This window comes from Haliaeetus albicilla, chromosome 16, assembly GCF_947461875.1.
Source record: "Haliaeetus albicilla chromosome 16, bHalAlb1.1, whole genome shotgun sequence".
Lineage (NCBI taxonomy): Eukaryota > Metazoa > Chordata > Aves > Accipitriformes > Accipitridae > Haliaeetus > Haliaeetus albicilla.
This window is the reverse complement of record NC_091498.1, coordinates 24,145,950-24,166,872: the sequence shown is the minus strand read 5'-3', so window position 1 is coordinate 24,166,872 and position 20,923 is coordinate 24,145,950. Positions and strand designations below refer to the sequence as shown.

At 42.7% G+C, this 20,923-nt stretch overlaps 1 protein-coding gene across 4 annotated transcripts in view; it reads left to right on the top strand.

Moving 5' to 3' along the window:
• Positions 1-10,791: 10,791 nt before the first annotated feature.
• QSER1 (glutamine and serine rich 1) overlaps positions 10,792-20,923 on the top strand; it is a 45,080-nt gene continuing 34,948 nt past the window's right edge. For 2 of the 4 annotated variants that reach the window (XM_069803975.1, XM_069803974.1), the window contains exon 1: positions 10,795-11,401. In XM_069803975.1, the coding sequence (XP_069660076.1) occupies positions 11,286-11,401 (116 nt within the window). In that variant the 5' untranslated portion in view covers positions 10,795-11,285. Of the gene's footprint in view, positions 11,402-20,923 lie in introns of all 4 variants that reach the window. The other 2 variants (XM_069803978.1, XM_069803977.1) reach the window with 2 other exon arrangements.

Sequence of the window (20,923 nt, the reverse complement as noted above, 5' to 3'; positions counted from 1 at the left end):
CGTAATGTTACTACAGTGATGTACACATCTGGCAAAGTCATGTTTTAAATAAACTACAGAAATTGTACAGAAACCTATTTAATCACTTGAAATTTGATTCTTCTCCTATTCCTACAAATCATTTGCAAATGATTCCATGCAATGCAAGCAAAAATCTTGTTCTTCATAATTAATAAAAAACCTTGACATGGTATAACTGTTAAACATAATGCTATAGCGTTTTGGGCAGTAAACTGCACCTTGTGTAGGGAATAACACTTCAAATTTACTCAAAGAAGCTGCACTTAAATCCTGAAGATATTCAAAATATGCAGTGACTGACATTCAAATACTGGTTGCGCAAAACACGACGATTTGCAAGACACATTCTGCTTATTTTAAATAAGGAGCAATGTTTAAAATTTAGTTGAGAATAATGTAAACTTACCTCTCCTTGTAAAGGGAGAAAATTCCTTTGAATGGCAGTTGTTTGGGCTGAGTTTTTCTTCTTTCATACATTGACTCCTGGCCCAAGATACTCTTACCTTGTACCTTGTCTCTTTTTAGAACTTCTGATTCATCAGGGTTAGCAGACAAAAAAATCAACAAGAGGTAGACTATGGTGACTTGTGAATGCAGAAGTGTTGCCACATTTCCAAATTTTACATGCAATTTCCTTTGAAAATGCAGTTGCTATTAGAAAACAGCATATTTAAATGTCCTTAGGTGGGAAGAGGAGGTGGTGGTTGATTTTGAGGAGTAAAGCAGCAGCAACTTTAATCTAATTTGTATACAGATGTAAATCATCAGTGTTTTGACTTCCAGACTTTCTTTCAAGGGCCAGTAGGAAAGGCAGTGGATTTTAAGTGAATTAACAGAGATCTACTACGACAGTTGAAAACTGAAGTGTCTCAACAGAACACTGGGAAAAATTACATAGTACATAAATTCTGTTTCCCTCAGAACAGGTTTAAACAGGTCACACTAAATGCTGTTAGCCATTGCCTTGAACAATTTTCAAAAACTTAGCCCTTTCAGCATCATACAAGATTACAGCATGCAACTTTTTATAAATCAGAACAGATTATCAGTTAGAGCAAATAACTTGAGGGTCAGAAAAGTGGCCACTGACTCTGTGAACAGAAAAATAAATCAATCTGGTTTTTGCTTCAGTGAAATAAAAAAGCCTACTATGTGATTTATTAAATCCTCTGAAGAATAATATCGTAAGCATTATGTATTTCTAGGTTTTTGGGTTTTTTTTTGTTGGGGTTTTTGTGAATTCATTAGAAGAGCAAAACCAAAGTACCAAATGGAAGTGCACTTCCTCACCACAGTTCATGAAAATATGAGTCATGAAGCATTTGATTCTGGTCCTATCATAGTCTATGGCAAGCTTTTTATTGGCTTCAGCTGAACTGGGATTGGAGCCAAAAATGAAATAACTGATCACTTCAGGTAATAGAAAGTATAATACTCTGCCAAATTATTTACCACAATGCTGTTGCCAAACATGATTTAGAGTATTCTATTGTTTTAATGATGCCTACTTATATTAACTAGAACGTTTGAGGCTGATCTGCCCCTAAAAAGTGTATTTGAAATTTGGAAGTGAAAGAAAATTCCAAGTCTTTCCTCAGATTACCAGCTGTGAATAAGCTGCATTAGTTACCTGCAGGTTATGAGCAAACCTGTTTGATTACTTTGATCAACAGTACAGGTTCATTTAAAGCTTGCTTTTTTTTTTTTTTTAAACCAACAACAAACCAACAAACTTTTCTATTCAGTCCTATCTGCCAGCAAAAGCATTATTGCTGCTATCCTCACTTGTTCCACGTAGTGTAGAGAACAGGAAGGAAACCCCAGGTTTGAAAGCCATCTTTCAAACACTTCAAGCTTACCCTTTCTATACTGTAAATGTCCTTCAATTAATTCCTATCACATACAAATTTGTCACTCTTATCATTTTCACAGTCGAGAACTTGGATGTATTTTCCTCTCAGAAATCCTAAGCACATCTTCCCAAATACCCTGCTCTTTATTCAGGTGTTAACTTTTGACTGTTTCAGTCATCTTGTTACTTAATCTTATGAACATATTTCCTTCTACTTATCTGACAGAGCCTTCTGAATGCACTGGGTTATATTTTAATTCTAGCTTTGATGTTAAGTGCTGTAATTTTGTTGGGTGACGGGTAGCAATATTATAAACTCTGCTAGTCTCTATATTATTTTGTAAAACAATTTCCAAATAAACATTTATGCAGGTTAATCATAGCAAAAGAGAAAATGCTAATTTAGCCTATGATAAAAAGTTAAAAAACCTCTGACAACTTTTTTTTTTTCAATGAAGTTGGTAACAGCATGCACTCTTAAAGATGGGTCAAACTTGACAAGGGGAAATGGTTTTAAACTAAAAGAGGGTAGATTCAGACTAGATGAAAGGAAGAAATTTTGTATGACAAGGGCAGTGAAACACTGGCACAGATTGCCCAGAGAGGTGGCAGATGCCCCATCCCTGGAAACATTCAAGGTCAGGTTGGATGTCCCTGCTCATCGCAGGGGCGTTGGGCTAGACAACCTTTAAACATCCCTTCCGACACAAACCATTCTATGATTCTTCATGCCATGTAGCACCTGTTGACAGAGAAAAAGGGTCATGGTTCGTTTTCTTTAACATTGGCAATTTCTGCTCTGGACAGAAGCTTCTTACTTCACTGCTACAGTTCATGAACTGCAGTCACTGAAGATGAAGACTTGAATTCAAGACAAACAAGCCAACTTAACCAGGTGTTGTACCCTTCCATCCTCCTCGACTTTCACCAGACCTTTGGTGTGAAGATTTAACACAATAACGTGACCAAAAAATAGCCACTTTCTTAGGGTTAGTGAAGTGAGCAAGACCACTCCAGCGAGGACCAGAACAGGCATGCAAAAGCAATGTGGGAAGCAGGACTTTCTCGTTTGGTAATGGTGATTTCAATCTGAAGTGAAAGTATGCATTGTGCAACGAGAATAAACTTATGCAGAAAGGTAGGAGGGATAGATGAGGGCAGCTAGATACAGCAAATCCTGTAGCACAGTGAATTACACTACATTAAGCCACTCCTGTTTTGCCCACTGGAATACAGTAGTCAGATTTGTGGTTGGGAGAAAAAGCACACAAGATGAGTTGAGCTAGCTGGTTAAAATTCTCCAAAGAATAACAGAATCTCCTCCTACATTTGAACAGTCAATGAAGCTTTTTAATCAGTCAACTGAACTAAGACTTGGAATACAAGTGGTGGAATATAGATGCTTCATTCTCATTAAAAGTCTTGGGGAAAATAAGAATCCCAGTTCTTTGGAAAATGTCTTTTATGTCATCTGTTTACAATATTATGACTTTAGCTATACAGTGCCCATGTACAAAAATGAGGATGTTCTATCTACTGGATTTCAACAATCCTGAAAATTACATGGAAGTTGAACAAATTTACAGCATTTTGACAGTACTTAAAAAAAAAAAAACCACAAAAAAACCAAACCTAGCCAAAACTCAGATTAGTAAAATTTCCCATTCAACTTTTAATCTCTGTGTCCATTTAATAGAAAACCAGCCCATTCACTTTGAAATGTCAAAAACAATTACAGCAAAACTGCCCTACTAATTTGGCAAAATACTGAAATGTCAGCAAAAGACTAGCTCCAGCTGGGAACAGCAGGTCCTATGATGTACCAACAAGGAAAGCAATAGTAGCTCCATTAGTGTTTAAACTACAATTTAGGTTGCTGTTCATCCCAGTGGGACTAACCTTCCCAAATTTTCACCAGGTGGACACCATTCCTCTATTTTACCATAAAATACATTATCTTTTGCATAACTTCACAATGGCAACTACACCAATTCCTTATATGGAAAATAACAGAACAGTATCAAATGTATTTTGACTATTTTTGATGCAGTAAATTTTGTCCATGTTGAAAATACATATAGCTAGATTAAGTACTTTTGCTTTACATTTCACTTCCTTCTGTTTTTTTTTTTTCTTTTCTTATTGTTCCACCTATAATTTGCTATTGAACTTTTTTCCTTCTCTGACTCCTTTTTCTGTGTCTATTCATAATCTGCTATTGTACACACTCCCCTGATTGCTGCTTAATTTGGGGTTTTTTTGGGGGTGGGGGTTGGTTTTTTGGTTTTTTTCCCTGGACATGGTTCCCAAGCACTTGGTCCTCTCCACCCTCTGAAGACCACTCTTCTTGCAGAGCTTCCCTAATCTCTTCGTAGAGATAGCAAGACCTTTAGCCCCTCCTTTCCCTCCTGCTTTCTTTGCATAGCACTTAGACTACAGAAACACTGAAACAAAAGGGGACATCAGATGCAGGCATCTTGCTGTCTATATTCTGGGAGCTTCTAGAAGCCCACACTTTAAAGGTAGCAGCCAGACTTCAAAGGTCAGGAAAAATGTTTCAGTCTAGAAATTGGTACACTTAAACACAAGTTTTGAAAAGGCCTTATAACAGGTTTTAAATTTCTGATGCACTGCCTACTTCATTTAGGAATTAAGAAACACCTGTGATCGCTCAAGTTGTTCAAGCAGCTTCATTTTAATTTCTCTGAAGATCAGCAACTAAGTATTGAATACATAAACATCCAGTATTTAATGTTAAATACCCAGCATGAATATGATACAAAGGAAAATATCTAGTAAGAGTTAAAGTAAAATACTGCCTGTTAAAACTATGAGTTTGTTCAAGAGCAAAGGTTTTATTTAAGTCTTCTTTTTCCTACATGTCATTACTCCCACTTACTTTATACGAGTTCTGTCGCTTACTGGTTCCCTTCATAAATCATCCAGCAAAAAAGCAGACAGCTTTCTCGTGAGCAGGTGAGTTGAATCAACACAAGTGCCAGTGGTGGCACCTTGGAAGGTGTGAAACCACACGACCAGGAGTATTGGGAAAGTGAAGGAAACAAGGCCTTCCGTCTCATTGCTGCAGTAAGCTTTATACCCTGCTCAGTCATCTCTTGCCATGTGAGGAGAAGCACCATGGTTTCATAGATCAACTTTAGTTCAACAGAATGAATTCTGAAGATTTTGCTTCATTTGTTTGTACATATACTTAAGCTTTTTATCAAATAAATGCACAGAGTAGTATATGTAAAGAAATGCAAAGAAAGAGACTATTTGCTGTGAGGCTCCAAGATCAAGTGTGTTCTTTGAAAGGCAGCACTTTCTTCCCTATTTACACATTTCTTAATGTCTAGCTTTATGTTTAAAGAGGCCATGTGCCAAATTAAATGCAAAATCTAATCTGTTAGACAACTGCAATTTTCTGCTTTGGTCAGAATCACAATTACAACAAAAAAAAAAACAGTCAGTGATTAATAATAGGCCTAACCAAGACTCATGTTATTACTGCACAATAGCTGATCTACTTACCCATTGCTGCTCATGGAAGATACCACAGCCTAGCAGGACACATACAAAGCCTGCACTAAGGTGCTGCATCCATGATCTGTAAGTGGATGCTTGGTGTCCATCAGCATTCAACAGAGAAAGACACTGCAGAAATTTTATTTTGCACTCTTTTTAGAATTTTAGTAAGTCAGACCCAGCTCACCTTTGGCCTGAACTTCTTCAAACTGATCAGACACGTTCAAGTTATTTGAATGTTTTATCTTTGAAACATTAGTTTTCAAAAAAGAATGTTCTCAAGTCTCTGAAACACTGTTTTCAAACAATTGTGAAGATTCATTCTTTCAGCACAAGGCTAACTGTTAAGCTTTTTTAGAGCTTTTGTTGACAAATGGTTAGCCACTGAAAGCTAACCACTAACGTTTGTGTATGGTAGCGAACTATTTATGATACTGTGATAGTTCCAAAATAAAGTATTATAATGAACCGAAATACAATCCTTTTTGTCCACTTTCAACAACTAAGCTGTAATCTCAGACTTGCAGTGTTAACCACATGCTGTGCCTTTAACTACTTCCTTCTATCAACAACAGCTGAAGCTGCTGATCCAGCATATGCATCTGACTATTCTTCCATGATTCTTTTCAGCCCATCAAAAACTGCCCTGAAGCATACCAAGAATTTTGCTGCAAAACCAACAGTTTACAGATTTAGCTGAAAACCTCTTAATGAAAGAACAAAAATATATTTTGGCACTTAAACATGAGGGGAAGAGCCAAGACAAGACCAAAACCAGGCATCATCTGTTATGGAAAGGCAAAGGATGGGAACAATGCCCTCTATGGAAGAAGAGGGCATATGGGGACAGACATTGGAAAAGCCCCATAGAGCCAGGTTTGTTGTACCTGCAGTAAAAAGGATGCCAAAAGCACAGGCAGCAACTGCTGGCCCTATGAAGAATCACCCCATTCAGCAACAGCTGCTGCCGTATGCACAAGGACTCTCAGTGGCACTATCCTGGTATTTTAACATCTCTGGTACTGTTAAAGCTGTAACATACCATGTAGCCTTCTGCCTGGCCAGTCTTGTATATGTACAACATACAAAATAATCACACTCAACTCAAACACTGGCTGACATTTTTCTGTTAACATGGGTAATAATAGCAGCACACTAAACAACAAAGAAGTTAATAAATAAATAAATCAGTTACAAATAAATAAATCAATGCCAAGCATGAATTGGAGCATTATTCTGGCCCTAGATTTGTGACTGATATATTGGTTTTAATTATGATCAAATCACAGAAAACTGCCAACTACCATTAGCTTGATCCTGCATTTCATTTGGCAGTCACTTTAAACATAAAACTAGACCTCAAAAAGCAATATTGCCAGTCAGCATTGTGTAACATTAAATTATTTAAACAGAAAGAGGAAAATAGGAAAGTTTCCCTAAGGGGCAGTGTGTATTAGCTAACACAGTTCTGCAACAGAGCTGGCTTGATTTCAGCTGAACTGGCACATGGGCAGAGAAGCCCATTACTGTCCACAGAGGTATATCCCCAAGCACTCCTAGACTCTAGAGATTTCTACACTGAACATACCATGAGCCAAGTCAACCTCTCATCATCAAAAGTAAAAGTTCCCTTTTTCCTGCCATCTCTTTCCCTTCCTAGCTGCTTCTGGCTGCACACTACCACTGCTTGCCCTCAGCCAGCACTCATTTGATGCAAAGCACGCTGATTCAGCTCAGCAAAATTACAGAAAAATGACCTCTGGCAAAAAAGTAAATGTTCTTTTGCCAGTGGAGTGAATTTACTGCTCACCTTGTGGCCAGAGCACATCGCTAGAAGCAGGAGGGTGGAACAAGGAAGGAGAAAGGAAAGGTGAGGCCTCTTCTTTTGGGTGTCACCAAGCAGCTGAGGCAGCCCAGCCCTGCCGCCAGACCACACCTGTAGGCAGCAGCACATGCTTCAGCTTTCAAGATCACTCCTCAGACATTAGGCAGATGATTCCCATTAAAGTGTTACCTTAAGTACTTAAATCTGTCTTCTAACCATCCCATGACATTTTTGACTCTGTAAAGGATTTGTTACATTATTTTTCCAAGTAGAGACTCTTCATTTAGGGAAAGAAATGAGGATCAAAAATTCAGTACTGCCCCAGGCCGGTATGCTGCACAGATTGTGTTACAGTGCTATAATTTAAGATTTTGCTCTTAGAATGAAAAATTATATTAGCTTATATTTCAGCAAAATATATTTATTATATTAAATTCTTGACTTGAGAGATAAGCACATATAATATCACTAGTGGCTATAGACACTTAGTTATGAACTACAGTTCGAAAGGTGTTAAAGCCCATCAAAGTTCAGTTCCTAAACAGCAAGTAATTGCTGTATTTGAAACAAAAGCATTCCTTACTAACACAAGAATCAAAATATTTTCAATATTCAGAATCATGAACATGTCTAATATGATTTCTAAATACACATCTTATTAGGTACGCTATAATCTACGCATTAAAATAACATGTAATTAACAGGATCTATCAAAGGATTTTTTCTATCACTGACATCTTTCAAAAAAGCTGTTTATAAGTATCACAGATACCAGGATACTGTAAAAGCACTTAGTCTAAAGAGACTCTTTTGTTGTCTTACAGAACAGTGTTACAAAATATCTTTTGGTTACAAAAAGATAAAACGCACAAACCTCGAGGTAGCTTTCCTAGACAGAGGACAGCAACAAGCAGCAGGGATCAGTTAAATGAGAAAACTGAGGAAGTCTCACTGGCTGGTCTCTGGACAAGTAGATTTCTCTCATACACAGGAAAAGCAAACCACTGGATAAACTGACTTTATCTGGTGGTTATGGACATTAGCAATTAAGTTTTCAGTCTATTCCACCTCTATTAAAACCACGTAAAAGAAATTAAACCTAACAACAACTGTCACCATTTGTTTTGCTCAACTTTGCTATTTGATTACAAGAAAGAGGATCTACTCCAACAATGTTCAGGGAAACACTGTGTCTGTGGTATATTGACAATTAGTTCATTTAGTGGTCTAAACTAATTGCGTATGTTTCCCTATCTGTAAATCTGGAATGGTGCTTGTTGCTTGTGATTTCTCATGTAACGTGATTTTACAGCCACATATCTAACAGTGTCAACACACCCTCCCCTTCTCTTCAGGGAAATATCCTGCAATGAAAATAGACAACATTATGGTACTCTTTGAAGTTCACGTTGCCATTACTTGAGAAAAATCAAACAAAACAGTAGCAGTTTTAAAATTTATTAATATGTCGTTCCAAATTTGTGGCAAGAAACTTTTACAGTAGCTCCACACCAATAGATAACCAAACACTATAGCTAAGCGGAAAAGGCATTTTGTATCTCTTCGGTCCATGTATCGCCCTTCCCTCAGGCCCACCTGAGGGAAAACAGTGCACTCTAAGTGTAATATTATAACAGAGATTAGTAGAGATCCTGCAGAGAAATCAAAACCTGTAGGTTCTTCGCCACTGGAAATGCTATTTCCAATAGTAACAGCAGCCTAAGTGCTTCATCATTAGCATAAACCTAGAGTCATTTGCTGTCATCATGCCTCGTTCATATGTAAACCAGTAACCCTCGTGTTTCCCAGGGGAAGGAGGTCTCCCACCCCCTCACATATTCTCCTTCAGCTGCAAGCAATACAGGTGCTAACTTATGCAAACACAAGGAAAACTCACTCTGCTGGTTTCTGGCTTTAGTAGCTTCTTTTCTTCTTATCCCTCCTCCCTCTGCCCCGGCCTCTGGGTGAGTTCACTCAGTCTTGTCAGCACTGAGGACTTTCACACTTACCTCTCCCTCCTGATCCAAGGCTCTGTTTCTTCCTATAGTTGACTTTGCTACTTCTTCAAACTAGGCATGAGGAAAGCAGAACCTCAGCTTTTCCTCCTCAAGTCGCTTACCCTCCTGCTTTCTCATTTAGTATTGACCACTCTACTTTTTCACACCCCCCGCCCCCGGTTGTTTTTTTTAAGCATCTAATCTGATTGGCTGTAGTTAAGTTTCTAAACTCTGCATTTCACTACAAAATTCATTTCACTCTGTGGTTTGATATTGCCCGGAGTACTACAAACTGAATCTTCAAAAGACTTACTCATTGGCATACACCTTCCCCTTCTGGAGCAATGCCTTCAGGTGCAGTCACCCTGTTTTCAAAGGGATATTCCTCATCTTTACCTCTGAGGCACGCTCCTCTGCTCATCTCAGCCTGCATACCTTCAACCTGCAGGGAAAGCAAGACGCCACAGTTCACCCACCATCCCCCTGCCCCACACGGATGTCCCCTTTGCTTCCAACCCTGTTCTGCGCAGCTGATGCCCATTTCCCTTATACTTTAACTAGCACACAGCCAAAGATACAGGAATTTACTCTCTATGCACTAGGTGGCTTAGATTGCTCTAAATACTTAAATACTCTTTCTGTCCGTTCCTCTTGCTGGTTGACTTTTGGCCTGTTCAGGCTCCAGGCCTGCAATGACTTACTGATGGGGAATGCCCAAGTCTTTTGGAAAAGCCTGAGATATATATATATATATACACACATACACACACACATATGTATATAAAAGAGGCTTTTAGCTTGTAAAAAGAAAAAAATTAGCTAAAGGGCTGTGTTTTTATATTATTTAACCTCTGTGAAGCATCCTCAGAGCCATGACCAACCTAAACCACCGAGCACCGGCACACAGGAGCTTGAAGCGGCAAAGCAAGGGCTCTGGGCCGCCCTGAGGGGAAACACGGCGCTGAGCTTCTCCCGGTGACACCCCCCCCCCCCCGAATTCTCGCCCCCGCGCCCATCGCCGGGAGTTTTTATTTTATATCCCTCACACACTTTAATTTTTCTGTGAGGAGAGCGGCAGGTCGAAGCGACCCGCCGCGGGGGGAGGCGTCCGGGCGGGCGGGAGCGGCGTCACCGGACGGTGACGCCGCTCCCGCCCGCCCGGACGCCTCCCCCCGCGGCGGGGCAGGGCGGGAGAGCCGCCCTAACAAATTGCTTTACAATGCGCTCCCCGTGAGGCAACCTGCCGCCTCGGGGCGGCTGAGGCGGCTTTCGGCCTTCCAACTCGGGTGTCGGCGGCCGCCCCGGAGTCCGCGGTCCACGGCGCTGCCCGCCGCTGACGCCGCTTCCCCTCAGCGGGAACAAGATGGCCCCGCCCCGGCTCCTCCAACAAAGCGCCAGCGCTTCACTTGACGCGGCCCCGCCGAGTAAACCGGCCTTCCCTCGCCCGCCCTCCACCACCGCCCGGCCCGGCCGTCCCCGCCTTCGGCCCCCCCACCACCCCGCCCCGGTGGCGGCTACCGCCCCCCGCCACGCTCCCCTCCAGCCGCCGCCGCTTCCCCGTCAGGCCGCGGCCGCCCGTTTCCCAAGTCACAGACCTCCTTCTTCTCCTTCCCCCCCGCCGGCGCTGCTGGCGGCGGCTCCGGCGGCGGCGGCGCCCCCCCCCGCTCCGCCGCGGCCTCCCTGCCCCCCTGCCACGGAGCCGGAGCCCGTGAGCCCCAGTGCGCGCTGGCGGGGGAGGTGCATCCTGGGAAAGAGCAGCCCGACATGGGTCTCCGCCTGGCCGCCGCGCAGCCCCCGCCGCCGTGCGCAGCTCCCCTCAGCCGCCCGCCCGCCGCCCGCCGCTGAGCGGGAGGGGAGGGGAGCGCGGGCAGGGCAGGGCCAGGGCAGGGGGGCCGGGACGCGGCGGCCTGGCCCGCGCCGGGGAGGGGGCCGCGGCGCTGCCCGCCCCGCATGAGGCAGGGGGGGGGGGGCCGCTCCCACCCGCCCCGCTCGGTCCCCGCCGTCGCCGCCCTGCGCGCAGGGCCCCAGCGGAGCCCCCGCCGCCCCGGCCCCGCGCCCTGCCCCGATGATGGACAGGAACTACCCGACGACCCCCAGCTTCGCCGACCCCCTGGCCCCGGCCGCCGCGCAGCCCGCCGCCTCCTGGGCCTACGAGCGGGGCGCCGGCAGCCTCAAGCCCAGGTGAGGAGGGTCCGCCGGGGGAAGGGGGGGGGGGGGGGGGTGTGCTGCGGCAGGAAAGGCCGGGGTCTGGGCCGGGGCCTGGGCCGCGGGCGCCCCCCGGGGCGAGGCGGGCGAGGGGCCCTCTCCGGCGGGGCGAGGCAGGACGGCGGGAGGGGGGGCGCGGCCGGGGGCGAGCGGGGCCCAGCGGCGCGGAGCGGCGGGTGAGGCCGAGCGCTGTGGCGAAGCGCGCGGACGGGCCGCGTCCCGCCGGGCCTCCGCGTCTGGGGTGGGGGGTGGGGGGGGGGGGCACAGCCGCCGAGCCCGGGCGGAGGCGGGGGGGGGGGGTGGCGGCCGGAGCGGTCTCCCCGCCGTCCCCGGGCGCCGGCGGCCCTCGTCGGCGGGGCGGGCGGTCTCCCCGCGCGGGGCGCGCTGCCGCCGCTGCTCTCCGCCCCGGAGGCTCGCGTTGAGCTGCGGCGCGGGTTCAAGAGTTCACGCGTCCCTGCCCGGCTCCGGGAGGGAAGCGGGGCTCGGGGCGGGGGCGGCGGGAGCGCTCCGTGTGCGCGGAGCCGCGAGCACCGGCGCTGCCCGCCGGAACAATGCTGCCTCCCGGCCGGGCGGCGGGGCCGTGTCACGCCGGGGCACCGGGCGACCTCTTCCCCGCGCCGGCAGACGGCAGCCCCCGGGGCGGCGGCGGTGGTGGTGGCGGCCGGCGCCGCGCTCGCATCCCCCCTCGCCTTTTATTTCTGCGCGTCGTTGTTTCTCGCTCTGCTGAGGCTGGTGAACCTCCTTCCTCTAAAGCGGTGCTCTCGGGCGTGCGGAGCCTCCTCTCAGCTAAAACTTGTCTGGAGCGATTCAGTCCCACGGAGAGTTCTGTAAAGTTCCGGGAAGCGGGGAAAAAATGCAGGGTATCTCATTGGCTTCGGGTTGCTTTTTGATTGTATAACGCTGCCGACTCAAATGAGTATTTTCTAGGTGATGAGATTTTTGTTATCGCCTGCCTTTTATGCCTCTAGCTCGATACATCTGCAGTTCCAATCTCGACGACGTTTAAAGGTAAAAGATAGTCTCGGGCTAAAAATACAGCGTCAAAATAGGTGCGCCTATAGATGACTTTGCATTCGGTCCTGAAAGTGGTCAGGCGTGTATTCTGATCTGTCTGATAAGATTAATAGATTATCAAGTCAGAAGGACTGTTGCAATCATCTAGTCTGACCTCTTCATAATGCAGGCCATAGGATTTTTTTATTTTTTTTTCAATCTGCGTTTGAAACTAGAGCTTACGTTTTAGAAGGTGCAGTTAAAAATTTCCAGTGAGGCAAAATTCAACACAATTCTCAGTAAGGTATACAAGTGGTTGGTTTGTATTTTATTTCTTACTTCTGATCTGAAGAGGGCTACCTTTAGTTTCTAGCCACTGAATCTTGCTATGGCCTCATTGACACTGAAAATCCCATTATAACTCATGTTTTCCCAAGTATGAATTCTTATGAATTTTTATTGATTTCTTGCTTTATGTTCTTTTTCTTAAGAAAAATAAGTAATCTTCTGAAGTTTGCTACCAGGCTTTCTTTTATTTTCTTTCTTTCTTTATTTTTTTACTTCACGTATTCAGCCTTTCTTCTGGGTCCCCTCCAATTTGTTGTCACCCTTCCTGAATTGTGGATACTGCATTTTAGAGGCAATTAATTCAATGTTAAGTAAGAAGGTAATAGGACCTCCCTGGGGTGTGAGGCTCTAGATTCCTTGTGTCACAGAGAATTGCAAGGATGGTTAGGTTTTTTGGCCAAAACCTTTGCCCCATGAAGCTATGTTTAGCCAGGTTCTCTGCGGAGTTGCCTACATGGCAAAGTAAGCTCTCCTACTGTTCTTTCTAATCTTTCTTCCCAATCGTTGAACTACTTTTGGTCATGTTGCTCTGTTGGTTTCAGTGGAAGTCAGTGATGTGCCCTTTCTGTATTGCTTTTGCCAGTTCTCATCATCTGGGGGGGATCCTGCCATCTATTCCATGAGGAAGCTTTTTTGGATTTTCCAGGTCATTTAAGAATATGTAGTGCAGGAGCAAGAGTGGATCCCTCTGGGATCTTAGAAGAAACACAACTGCTTTATGATTATTTTCTGTATTAAAAAAAAAATCCCCTGGTTTCAAAAAATCTTTAATCTTTTTAATAGCTCCTATCTTAATGCAATGTTAATTGTATATTTTGGGAATTCCTTAATTGAAATGGCATGGAGAACAGTCCCAAGACAAGTACGGTGCAGAAGCTCATTGGATCAATGCCTGCTACCTTTACCAATCAAATCGTTAATCTAAAAGATAAATTGGTATTACTGAATCCATTCTTGATATGACAATATTTATGTTATACTTTAGGAAGCAATGTCAAGAAGACCTTGCTTTCAGTTCTTAAAAGTTTCATCTCAAGGCTGTGTATATGGTAACAGATGATATGTTTTAAATGTGTTGACTGAAATGTTTTAACTTTTTTTTTTTTTTTGACATAGCAAGGGCAGGGAAAATATTATGGATCATATGTTGCACTTGAAGTTATGTACTGGGCTCTGAAGAGTTCACTTCATTTTAGTACGAATTAGAATGCCTTATCTTCAGCAGGATTTAAAGATCTGAACCATGTTGGGCTTCCATAGGTGTTTCTGGTTCCTCAGTCACTGATAACATTTGTCTTTGTATGGATGGAGCCAGTTGCTGGAGAATTGGGATGTAAGAGTCATGCCTGTCGCTGCCAAGGCTTGTACCAGCCTGGAAGCAAGCCTGTGAAGGTATAGATGTACTGTAAGGGAATATGCTGTCAATGTTCTCTACTTGTGTTACAGATCACTTCACATTTTTCAAAATGGTGGTTTTGATTGTGGTTGACAGGTAGTCATCTAAACAGCTGAAGCTGCATTAGCCTGATGTTAAATTAAAAAAATGTATGTCATGTTCATCTGGTACTTGCTTGAAAAGAATTCAGCCTTTAGGTGATATAGATAACAATATTTCATTCAAATTTCATTTCATATTTATGTTGTTGCAGGCTGTGTTGTGGCAGGGTATGTTCCCTTTGTGTGGAGAGCCATGTTCACAGTCTCAGCTCATCAAAATGATTTCTCCTCCCTACAAGCATTGCTCCTGTCTTCCTGCGCTTAACTTCAGCCATCTGGTTTTTATCCTGCTCCTTATTTCTTGAAGGCACTGTTTTGTCTGTGCAATGGCACTATTCTTATCAACTGAAAGGAAATGTGTGGTGAAGTATTATAAGGACATTGCTACCAGGCCTGCTGTGACATAACTTTTCTCATGGAATAGGAGAAGATAGTGAAACGGGGCCGGGAGCTGATGGAAATCACTTGAATCACTGCGTTAACTGAGCAGAAATCTCTCCCACAGAAGAGCATACTTGGACAGTGCAGCCACAGCAGCCCTGTAGCAGGGGGCTGAAAGGGGTGCTCCTGTCCTCCGCGTTCCCCTTGCCCCCACACACCTCTTACGTAGGCTGTCAGCATCTTGAAGGAATTTCTGATGGTTGTACAAGCACACTGCCACTTCTGACCTTTTATTGTAGCTGTTAGAAAACCTTACTTCTGTGCTGAAACTCTCTCTTTTTGTGGCATGGTCTAAAGCTAGTCCTGTATTGAGTAGCAGATAACTTATGTCATGCTTGTTTGCTACTTGCTTGAGAAAAACATGGTCTTCAGAAAACAGGTGAACGTGTATTTGAGAGATTGTCATAATTGCTTGGAAAGAGAAACGGAGATAAGTGATAATGGATGAGGTTTCTGGTTGAGTATGTGTCTGACTTGGGGGTACTTCTAGGATTTCATTCAGAGAAGGCTTTTTACTAGTGGAGGCACCTCACTGTTGTTTGTTTTTTACCACAGCTCTAAGACTCAAATCCTCTGCTACATGTGATTGAATGTCAGTCACAATTATTTTGTTGTTGTTTTAGATTTTATGGCAACTGCCGTGGTCTCTGATGTTTCTTTATGCCTGGTAGTCTTTGTCCGACTCTGCCATACCCAAACATAAGGGTGTTTATGTCATTTAATTCAAGATGGTTCTTTACAATAGATAACATTGACATTTGATTACTGCGGCCTATATTTATAGCAGCTAATCTAAGATAATGAGTTAGTTACAGTGGTAGTTCATCTACAAAGTTATGTAAATGGGAGACTTAAACTTTTATGATAAATGGTTATGATGATTTTTTACTTGTGTTTTTGCATAGCTGTCAAACTAATGCTTATTGTAACAACTGTATGATAACTGTGATTTAGTTAAGGCTCAATTTTAAATTATAATGGATTTTTGCATAGCTATAGAAACTCTAAAAGTGCAGATAGTGTGTTTTAGAAAAGCATAGAACATTTTCTTTCATCAAATGAAATTGTTCTGAGGGGTAAACCCAATATTTGTTGCTAAACACATTTCCTATAAAAAGTTCCCCATGGCATACTATTTCAAATGTTGAGAGGTAAAGCTCATAATCTGAATATATTTAGAACACTTGCTAAGGAAAGGCACAGAAGGATTAAATAAACTTCATAAACATATGAAAAGGTAGGTCACTTCAAAATCTTACCAAACTTTCTGTCATAGTTTATATCTAAACCTTTTATACATACAAAATAAAACAGGTAGTCCATTGTGTGGCACAGATACCTTACAGGGACTTGCTGGCTTTTGTCAGTGGTCTTTTTTTTTTTTTTTTCTTTTTTTTACATTCTTGTTTTAACCTGCATTCAGTACACACTGAAATAACAGCTGTGACAAGGTCAAAGATTGACTGAAGAGAGAGGCTGAACACATTCTTGCTGTACACCCCATAGGTTTTTTGCAGATGCAGATGTATGCTCATCTTGTAAAATCTTTGCTAAAGTTTCAAAATGATCCAGGTAGGCTTGTTTGGATTTATATGCTGCTTACCTGTCAAAAATTTAACAACAACTTCACACGAAACATTTTAAGCATTTTATGTCACTTTGCTGCAGTGAGAAATGGTGACATAGAACAGCGTGCAGAAGGAACGAGTTGAAAGTCTGAGGGTGCAGTTACATGAGATGGCTGAACTCACTGCTGCTGAAAGGGGCTCCTTTCCTCCTCCCTTGCGTTGGCTCTGGTGTTTGTGCGACTGCACAGCGAGCTGGTCTGATTTGTTAATCCATGAGAAGACTATCCTGACGGAGAAGGTGGATAGCTTTCTCCTGAGTTGGAGAGCTGCGCTGGTGTACCTGTGCTGTCAGACAGGAATCCAGAGGTGGCACCAGGGGACGAGCAGGGAGCAGCGCGGTAATGAGTGAACCATGTGGCCTCAGCGGGGACTCTGCCTTGTGGTCCTAGGCAGCTTTTAGATGGGCTCAGCCTTGCCATGTCACAGTCCTCAATGAGCGTCCCACCCAAATTGTACTACCTGCTTCCCTGCCAGGAGCACTTAGTAAGTGTCTGTGTTAGCTGAGTGCTTGACCTCTCTTGAGATCACCTAGAATGATACTTCAGATGCAAGCCCTTTCCCATGGAGCCAACAACTTCAACACAGGTTACTGAATATGTTGTTCTGGAAGAAAGAGGTTTTGTATTCTTCCACCTATGCAAAAAGTCTTTCAGTCCCATATGTGTATTTTACCTTTCATCCTGTTAATTCTAATTGTAGGCGTTTACTTTATACTGCCAGAGAACAACCTTTTCCCTTTGTTTCTTCTGTACTTTTGCCCACCTTTTATTTTTTCTTGGAGATGCTGTTGATTCTGGCATAATGCTGTCATAGGAAGGAGGTTGTTTTTAGAAAAATCTTTGTTCCCGTCAGGAAAAAAGCACCTATGACTGGATTATATTAATTCTAAACAATACTAGAGTTCTTACAGAGGGGTGTATTTTCCTTGGATTTTTTCATTTCTTGTATTTTGTCAAAGCATTCACGAATTTGCATATCAAAAAGTTATTTTGTGTGATGAGTGCCTATTCCATACATTAAAGAACAAAAATAACCAAACCCAAAAACTAGTTAAAAGGCAGCACATTAATAGTCACACTTCAGACCTTCCTTAGCAGCCTTAAGAGTGACAAAAATAACTTTGAGCAGCATGCAGAATTCAGCCTTTCCAGCACGGCATTTCTTGCTGTACCATGCAAGTGACAGAGACAGGAAAATTCTTAGAATTTTTAAGCAAAAAGAAATAATGTGCTCAGAGAGGACGGAGCTCTTAGATTTACTTGTCTCACTGGACAGATTTCGTAGTTTCTGGTTTTACTTCTGCTATTCTATGTCACCTCTTCTTATATTACTTCCTTGTTTTATTACTCTGAATGGACTATTAGGGATGAATGGGCACTTACAGTTGGAGCATCCTCAGAACCTCTGTGACCATGGGTTGCAATAAATAGGGGCAAGGAGCTTTTACTCCTGAATTCCTGCATACTTGAAGTTTCTTATTCCAAAACAATTCAGCAAGAACCTACATATGTTTAGACAAGCTTTTATTTGCCCGTATTGCTTCTCATGTTTTTCATCTTCCTTCTACATGCCTACCTCTGTTGCTTGCTTAGGACTTGTATAAGTGTAACCAATTACACTCAGCAGGAAGAAGGCACCCTTAGGCGTCCTTATCTTAGAGTAATAGTATTTACATAGGAGGATACTAAGGAACATTTATTCTTTAATAACCCTATATGAATTATACTTGGGGCTGTCATACATCTAGATTTCATTGGAGATAGCTCTCTTTTTCACCTGGCAGTGTTGCGTGAGAAGAGTTTGTGGGCTTTAGCCCTTCGTCTAGCGTTTCCAGATGTCTGGCAACTTGTTCTGAAAGTTTTTGGACATCCAGAACATGCCAGGCAAATGGCCACTGCGCTTGCGTGGTGTGTGTGCAATCAGGCTGGTGTTCTGTGGTGATACTGAATGTACCAGCCTGCGCTGCATGTTCCGTGTTGCACTTTTTTCTGACCAGGAAATCCCTTTCAGAAATATGGCAACGTAGTGTTTCACACCACATCCTGTTTACTTTCTCTCTTCTTCGTGTCAAAAATTCCAGTGCTAGACAGTGAATAATCCTTCAATTCCTATGTTAGTCTTGTTTCATTATTCTCTACTGAGTCTGCCAAGAATAGGATTTCTAATAGGTTTTTCTTGATTGTGAACATTTGCTCATTTGCTATACAAAGAGTGATCCTAGAAAACTAACTCCTTAGGACTCTCAACAGCAGCCATTTGTTAACTACCTTCAGTTGTTGCTGGTGACCTGGAGGTTGCTGATGCTCAGTGCCACTGAAGAGAGATGGGATTTTCTGCTTTTCCCTTCCAAAAACCTCCCTTTTGTTATTCTCTTTAAAAGAGAATACAGGTTTTTCACCAAGTAAAGGAATTTTTTAGTTTGTGTGTGTGTTTGTGTGTACTGTTTTGATCTCTGTTAATACTTGTTTTTGTTTAGACATCTGCCTGAATATCAGGAAATCTTAAATCAATATCTGGGGCATATTTGGGGAATTTGTTTTATACAGTAAGTTTTTCCCATCTCAAAATAAACACGATGTACCTGTAACTATTTTTCTACAGTTTTGAACAGTGCGCATTTTCTAGTTGAAGCATTCACAAGCAACTGAGTTCATACGATATTTTCAACTCAATAAAAACCAGTGACAACGTGTAGTCAGGGTCGTTTCTGCAAGGTTAGAAATGTAGATTTAAATCTGTTTTAGGATGAAGAGGCGTAAGAGCTAAATTCAAGGACTATGCTAATTTTCCGTATAAAGTTACGTAGTAACACCCTGTGATGTTTCCTTTAATGTAAAGGACTCTTGCTCCTGCATTTTACGATGAACTGTGTGTTGTTAATATGTTAGATCTTTCCTGGGCACACCTCCTAAATTGGGATAGAAGTGGTGTTAGTCATAGGGATGCCTCTTTATTGAATCTAAAGGAGCTCATATGAGCTGCTTAGCTCTTGTAGTGTGTTGTGGGATGGGGAAAACACTGTACCGGCCATGTAGGTGTGCTGGAAGACTTGGAGCCCATTTAATGGTGTTGAATTGTAGGCTGTACAGATGACCAAGGGTGGTAAGGTTTGTGGTCTCCGATGTAAGCAGTGAGTAGACGCCTCGATCTGTGCAAGTTCTGCTGCTGGGAGCCGTGAAGCCACTAATCTTCACAGTGGTTCAGTATGTTGCGTACTGAGCTCTTAAAAAATTTTAACTTCACAAAACCTTGAGAAACTGACTCTTATTTCAGTACTGAGTGTTTGAAACTGGGTTGTGAGGGCTGTAAATCTGAGTGTGTTAGTGCCTTAGTTTCCCTAAATTAAAGGAGAGGATACTTCATGGGTTATGGAACTGTGAAGTGCCTGGAGATAGGTAATGAAAAGAGGTGTTGCCTAAGATGGCGCTGTCATTTAATAGGACATATATATTTGCACCTTTTACCTCTTGTGATGAATATCTCCACTTCAGCATCGTCTTTTCCATATAATCGGAAAATAAAGAGCTTATTAAGAAATGGGATATCAAGCATTCCTTTAGTACCCCAAAGGTAATACTCAAGCTTGCCACAAAATATGACACTGTAATAACTGTGGGAAGATAAGGGTTGAGAAGCATTTCAGTAGCTGAAATGAATTGTATTTTTAATAAGGCACTGATGTGGCTAAGCCACATCTTGAGATAATGCTCTGCTGATTTTTATATTTTGAAATAAAATTTTATTATTAAAAGTAATGAAGTCTTTTTGTGTGTATCTCGACCAACCGTAATAGAGGATTATGCTGTGTGCTCAACCATTAACGCTATGATGATCATGAGAAGAGTTTCGAATATCTCCAAGTATGCCTTTGACAACAGAATAGCATCACATACTGGAGAAAAAGTGCGAGATTTCCATTACTGTCTGTTACAAAAATCTTTTGAAATTGTGAGTAAAGCTCTGTAGGAGAGAAGTATTACTAATTAAAAAAATCACAGCTATTATATCCATGCTGGGTAAAGAGAAAGCTCTTTCATAGAGAAGAGGTAAGAGAAGAGCATAAATAAATGTAGTGACAAAATAATCCAGTGCCTCAAAAGGAGGGAGAAGAAGATTGCAGTTCTTTGCATGGCATAAGCTACACAGACCATAATGGGTACTTGTTTTTCTGCAGGGAGCAGTAGAGTAGAAGCTGTCAGGGAAGATGTGTGAACCCCTAAAACATTGCTTGGCAAACAAATGGCTTAAAATTAGTTCTGACACTGCATTATAGTATAAATTGGGGAGTGAATGTGGACATATTGGTGTCAGTTTAGATGTGGGGAGTGATGATACTGAGTTAATAAGGACACCAAAGTTAGGCTTCAATATTCAGAGCAGGAACACTGAAAGCTCTTCTCCAGACCTTGAAATCTTAAAAAGTGCATCAGGAGCTCAAAACTGGCATTATTATAGAATAGTTTAGGCAGGCTGGTAGTGCTGTTACAGTAGAAAAGGGCGGGGGGGAAGTGGGTAAGCTGTAAAAAACTTCTTAACTGATATAGCACGCTACAGTCAGTTTTATTTGCGATGCTCAGATCTAAACATGGTT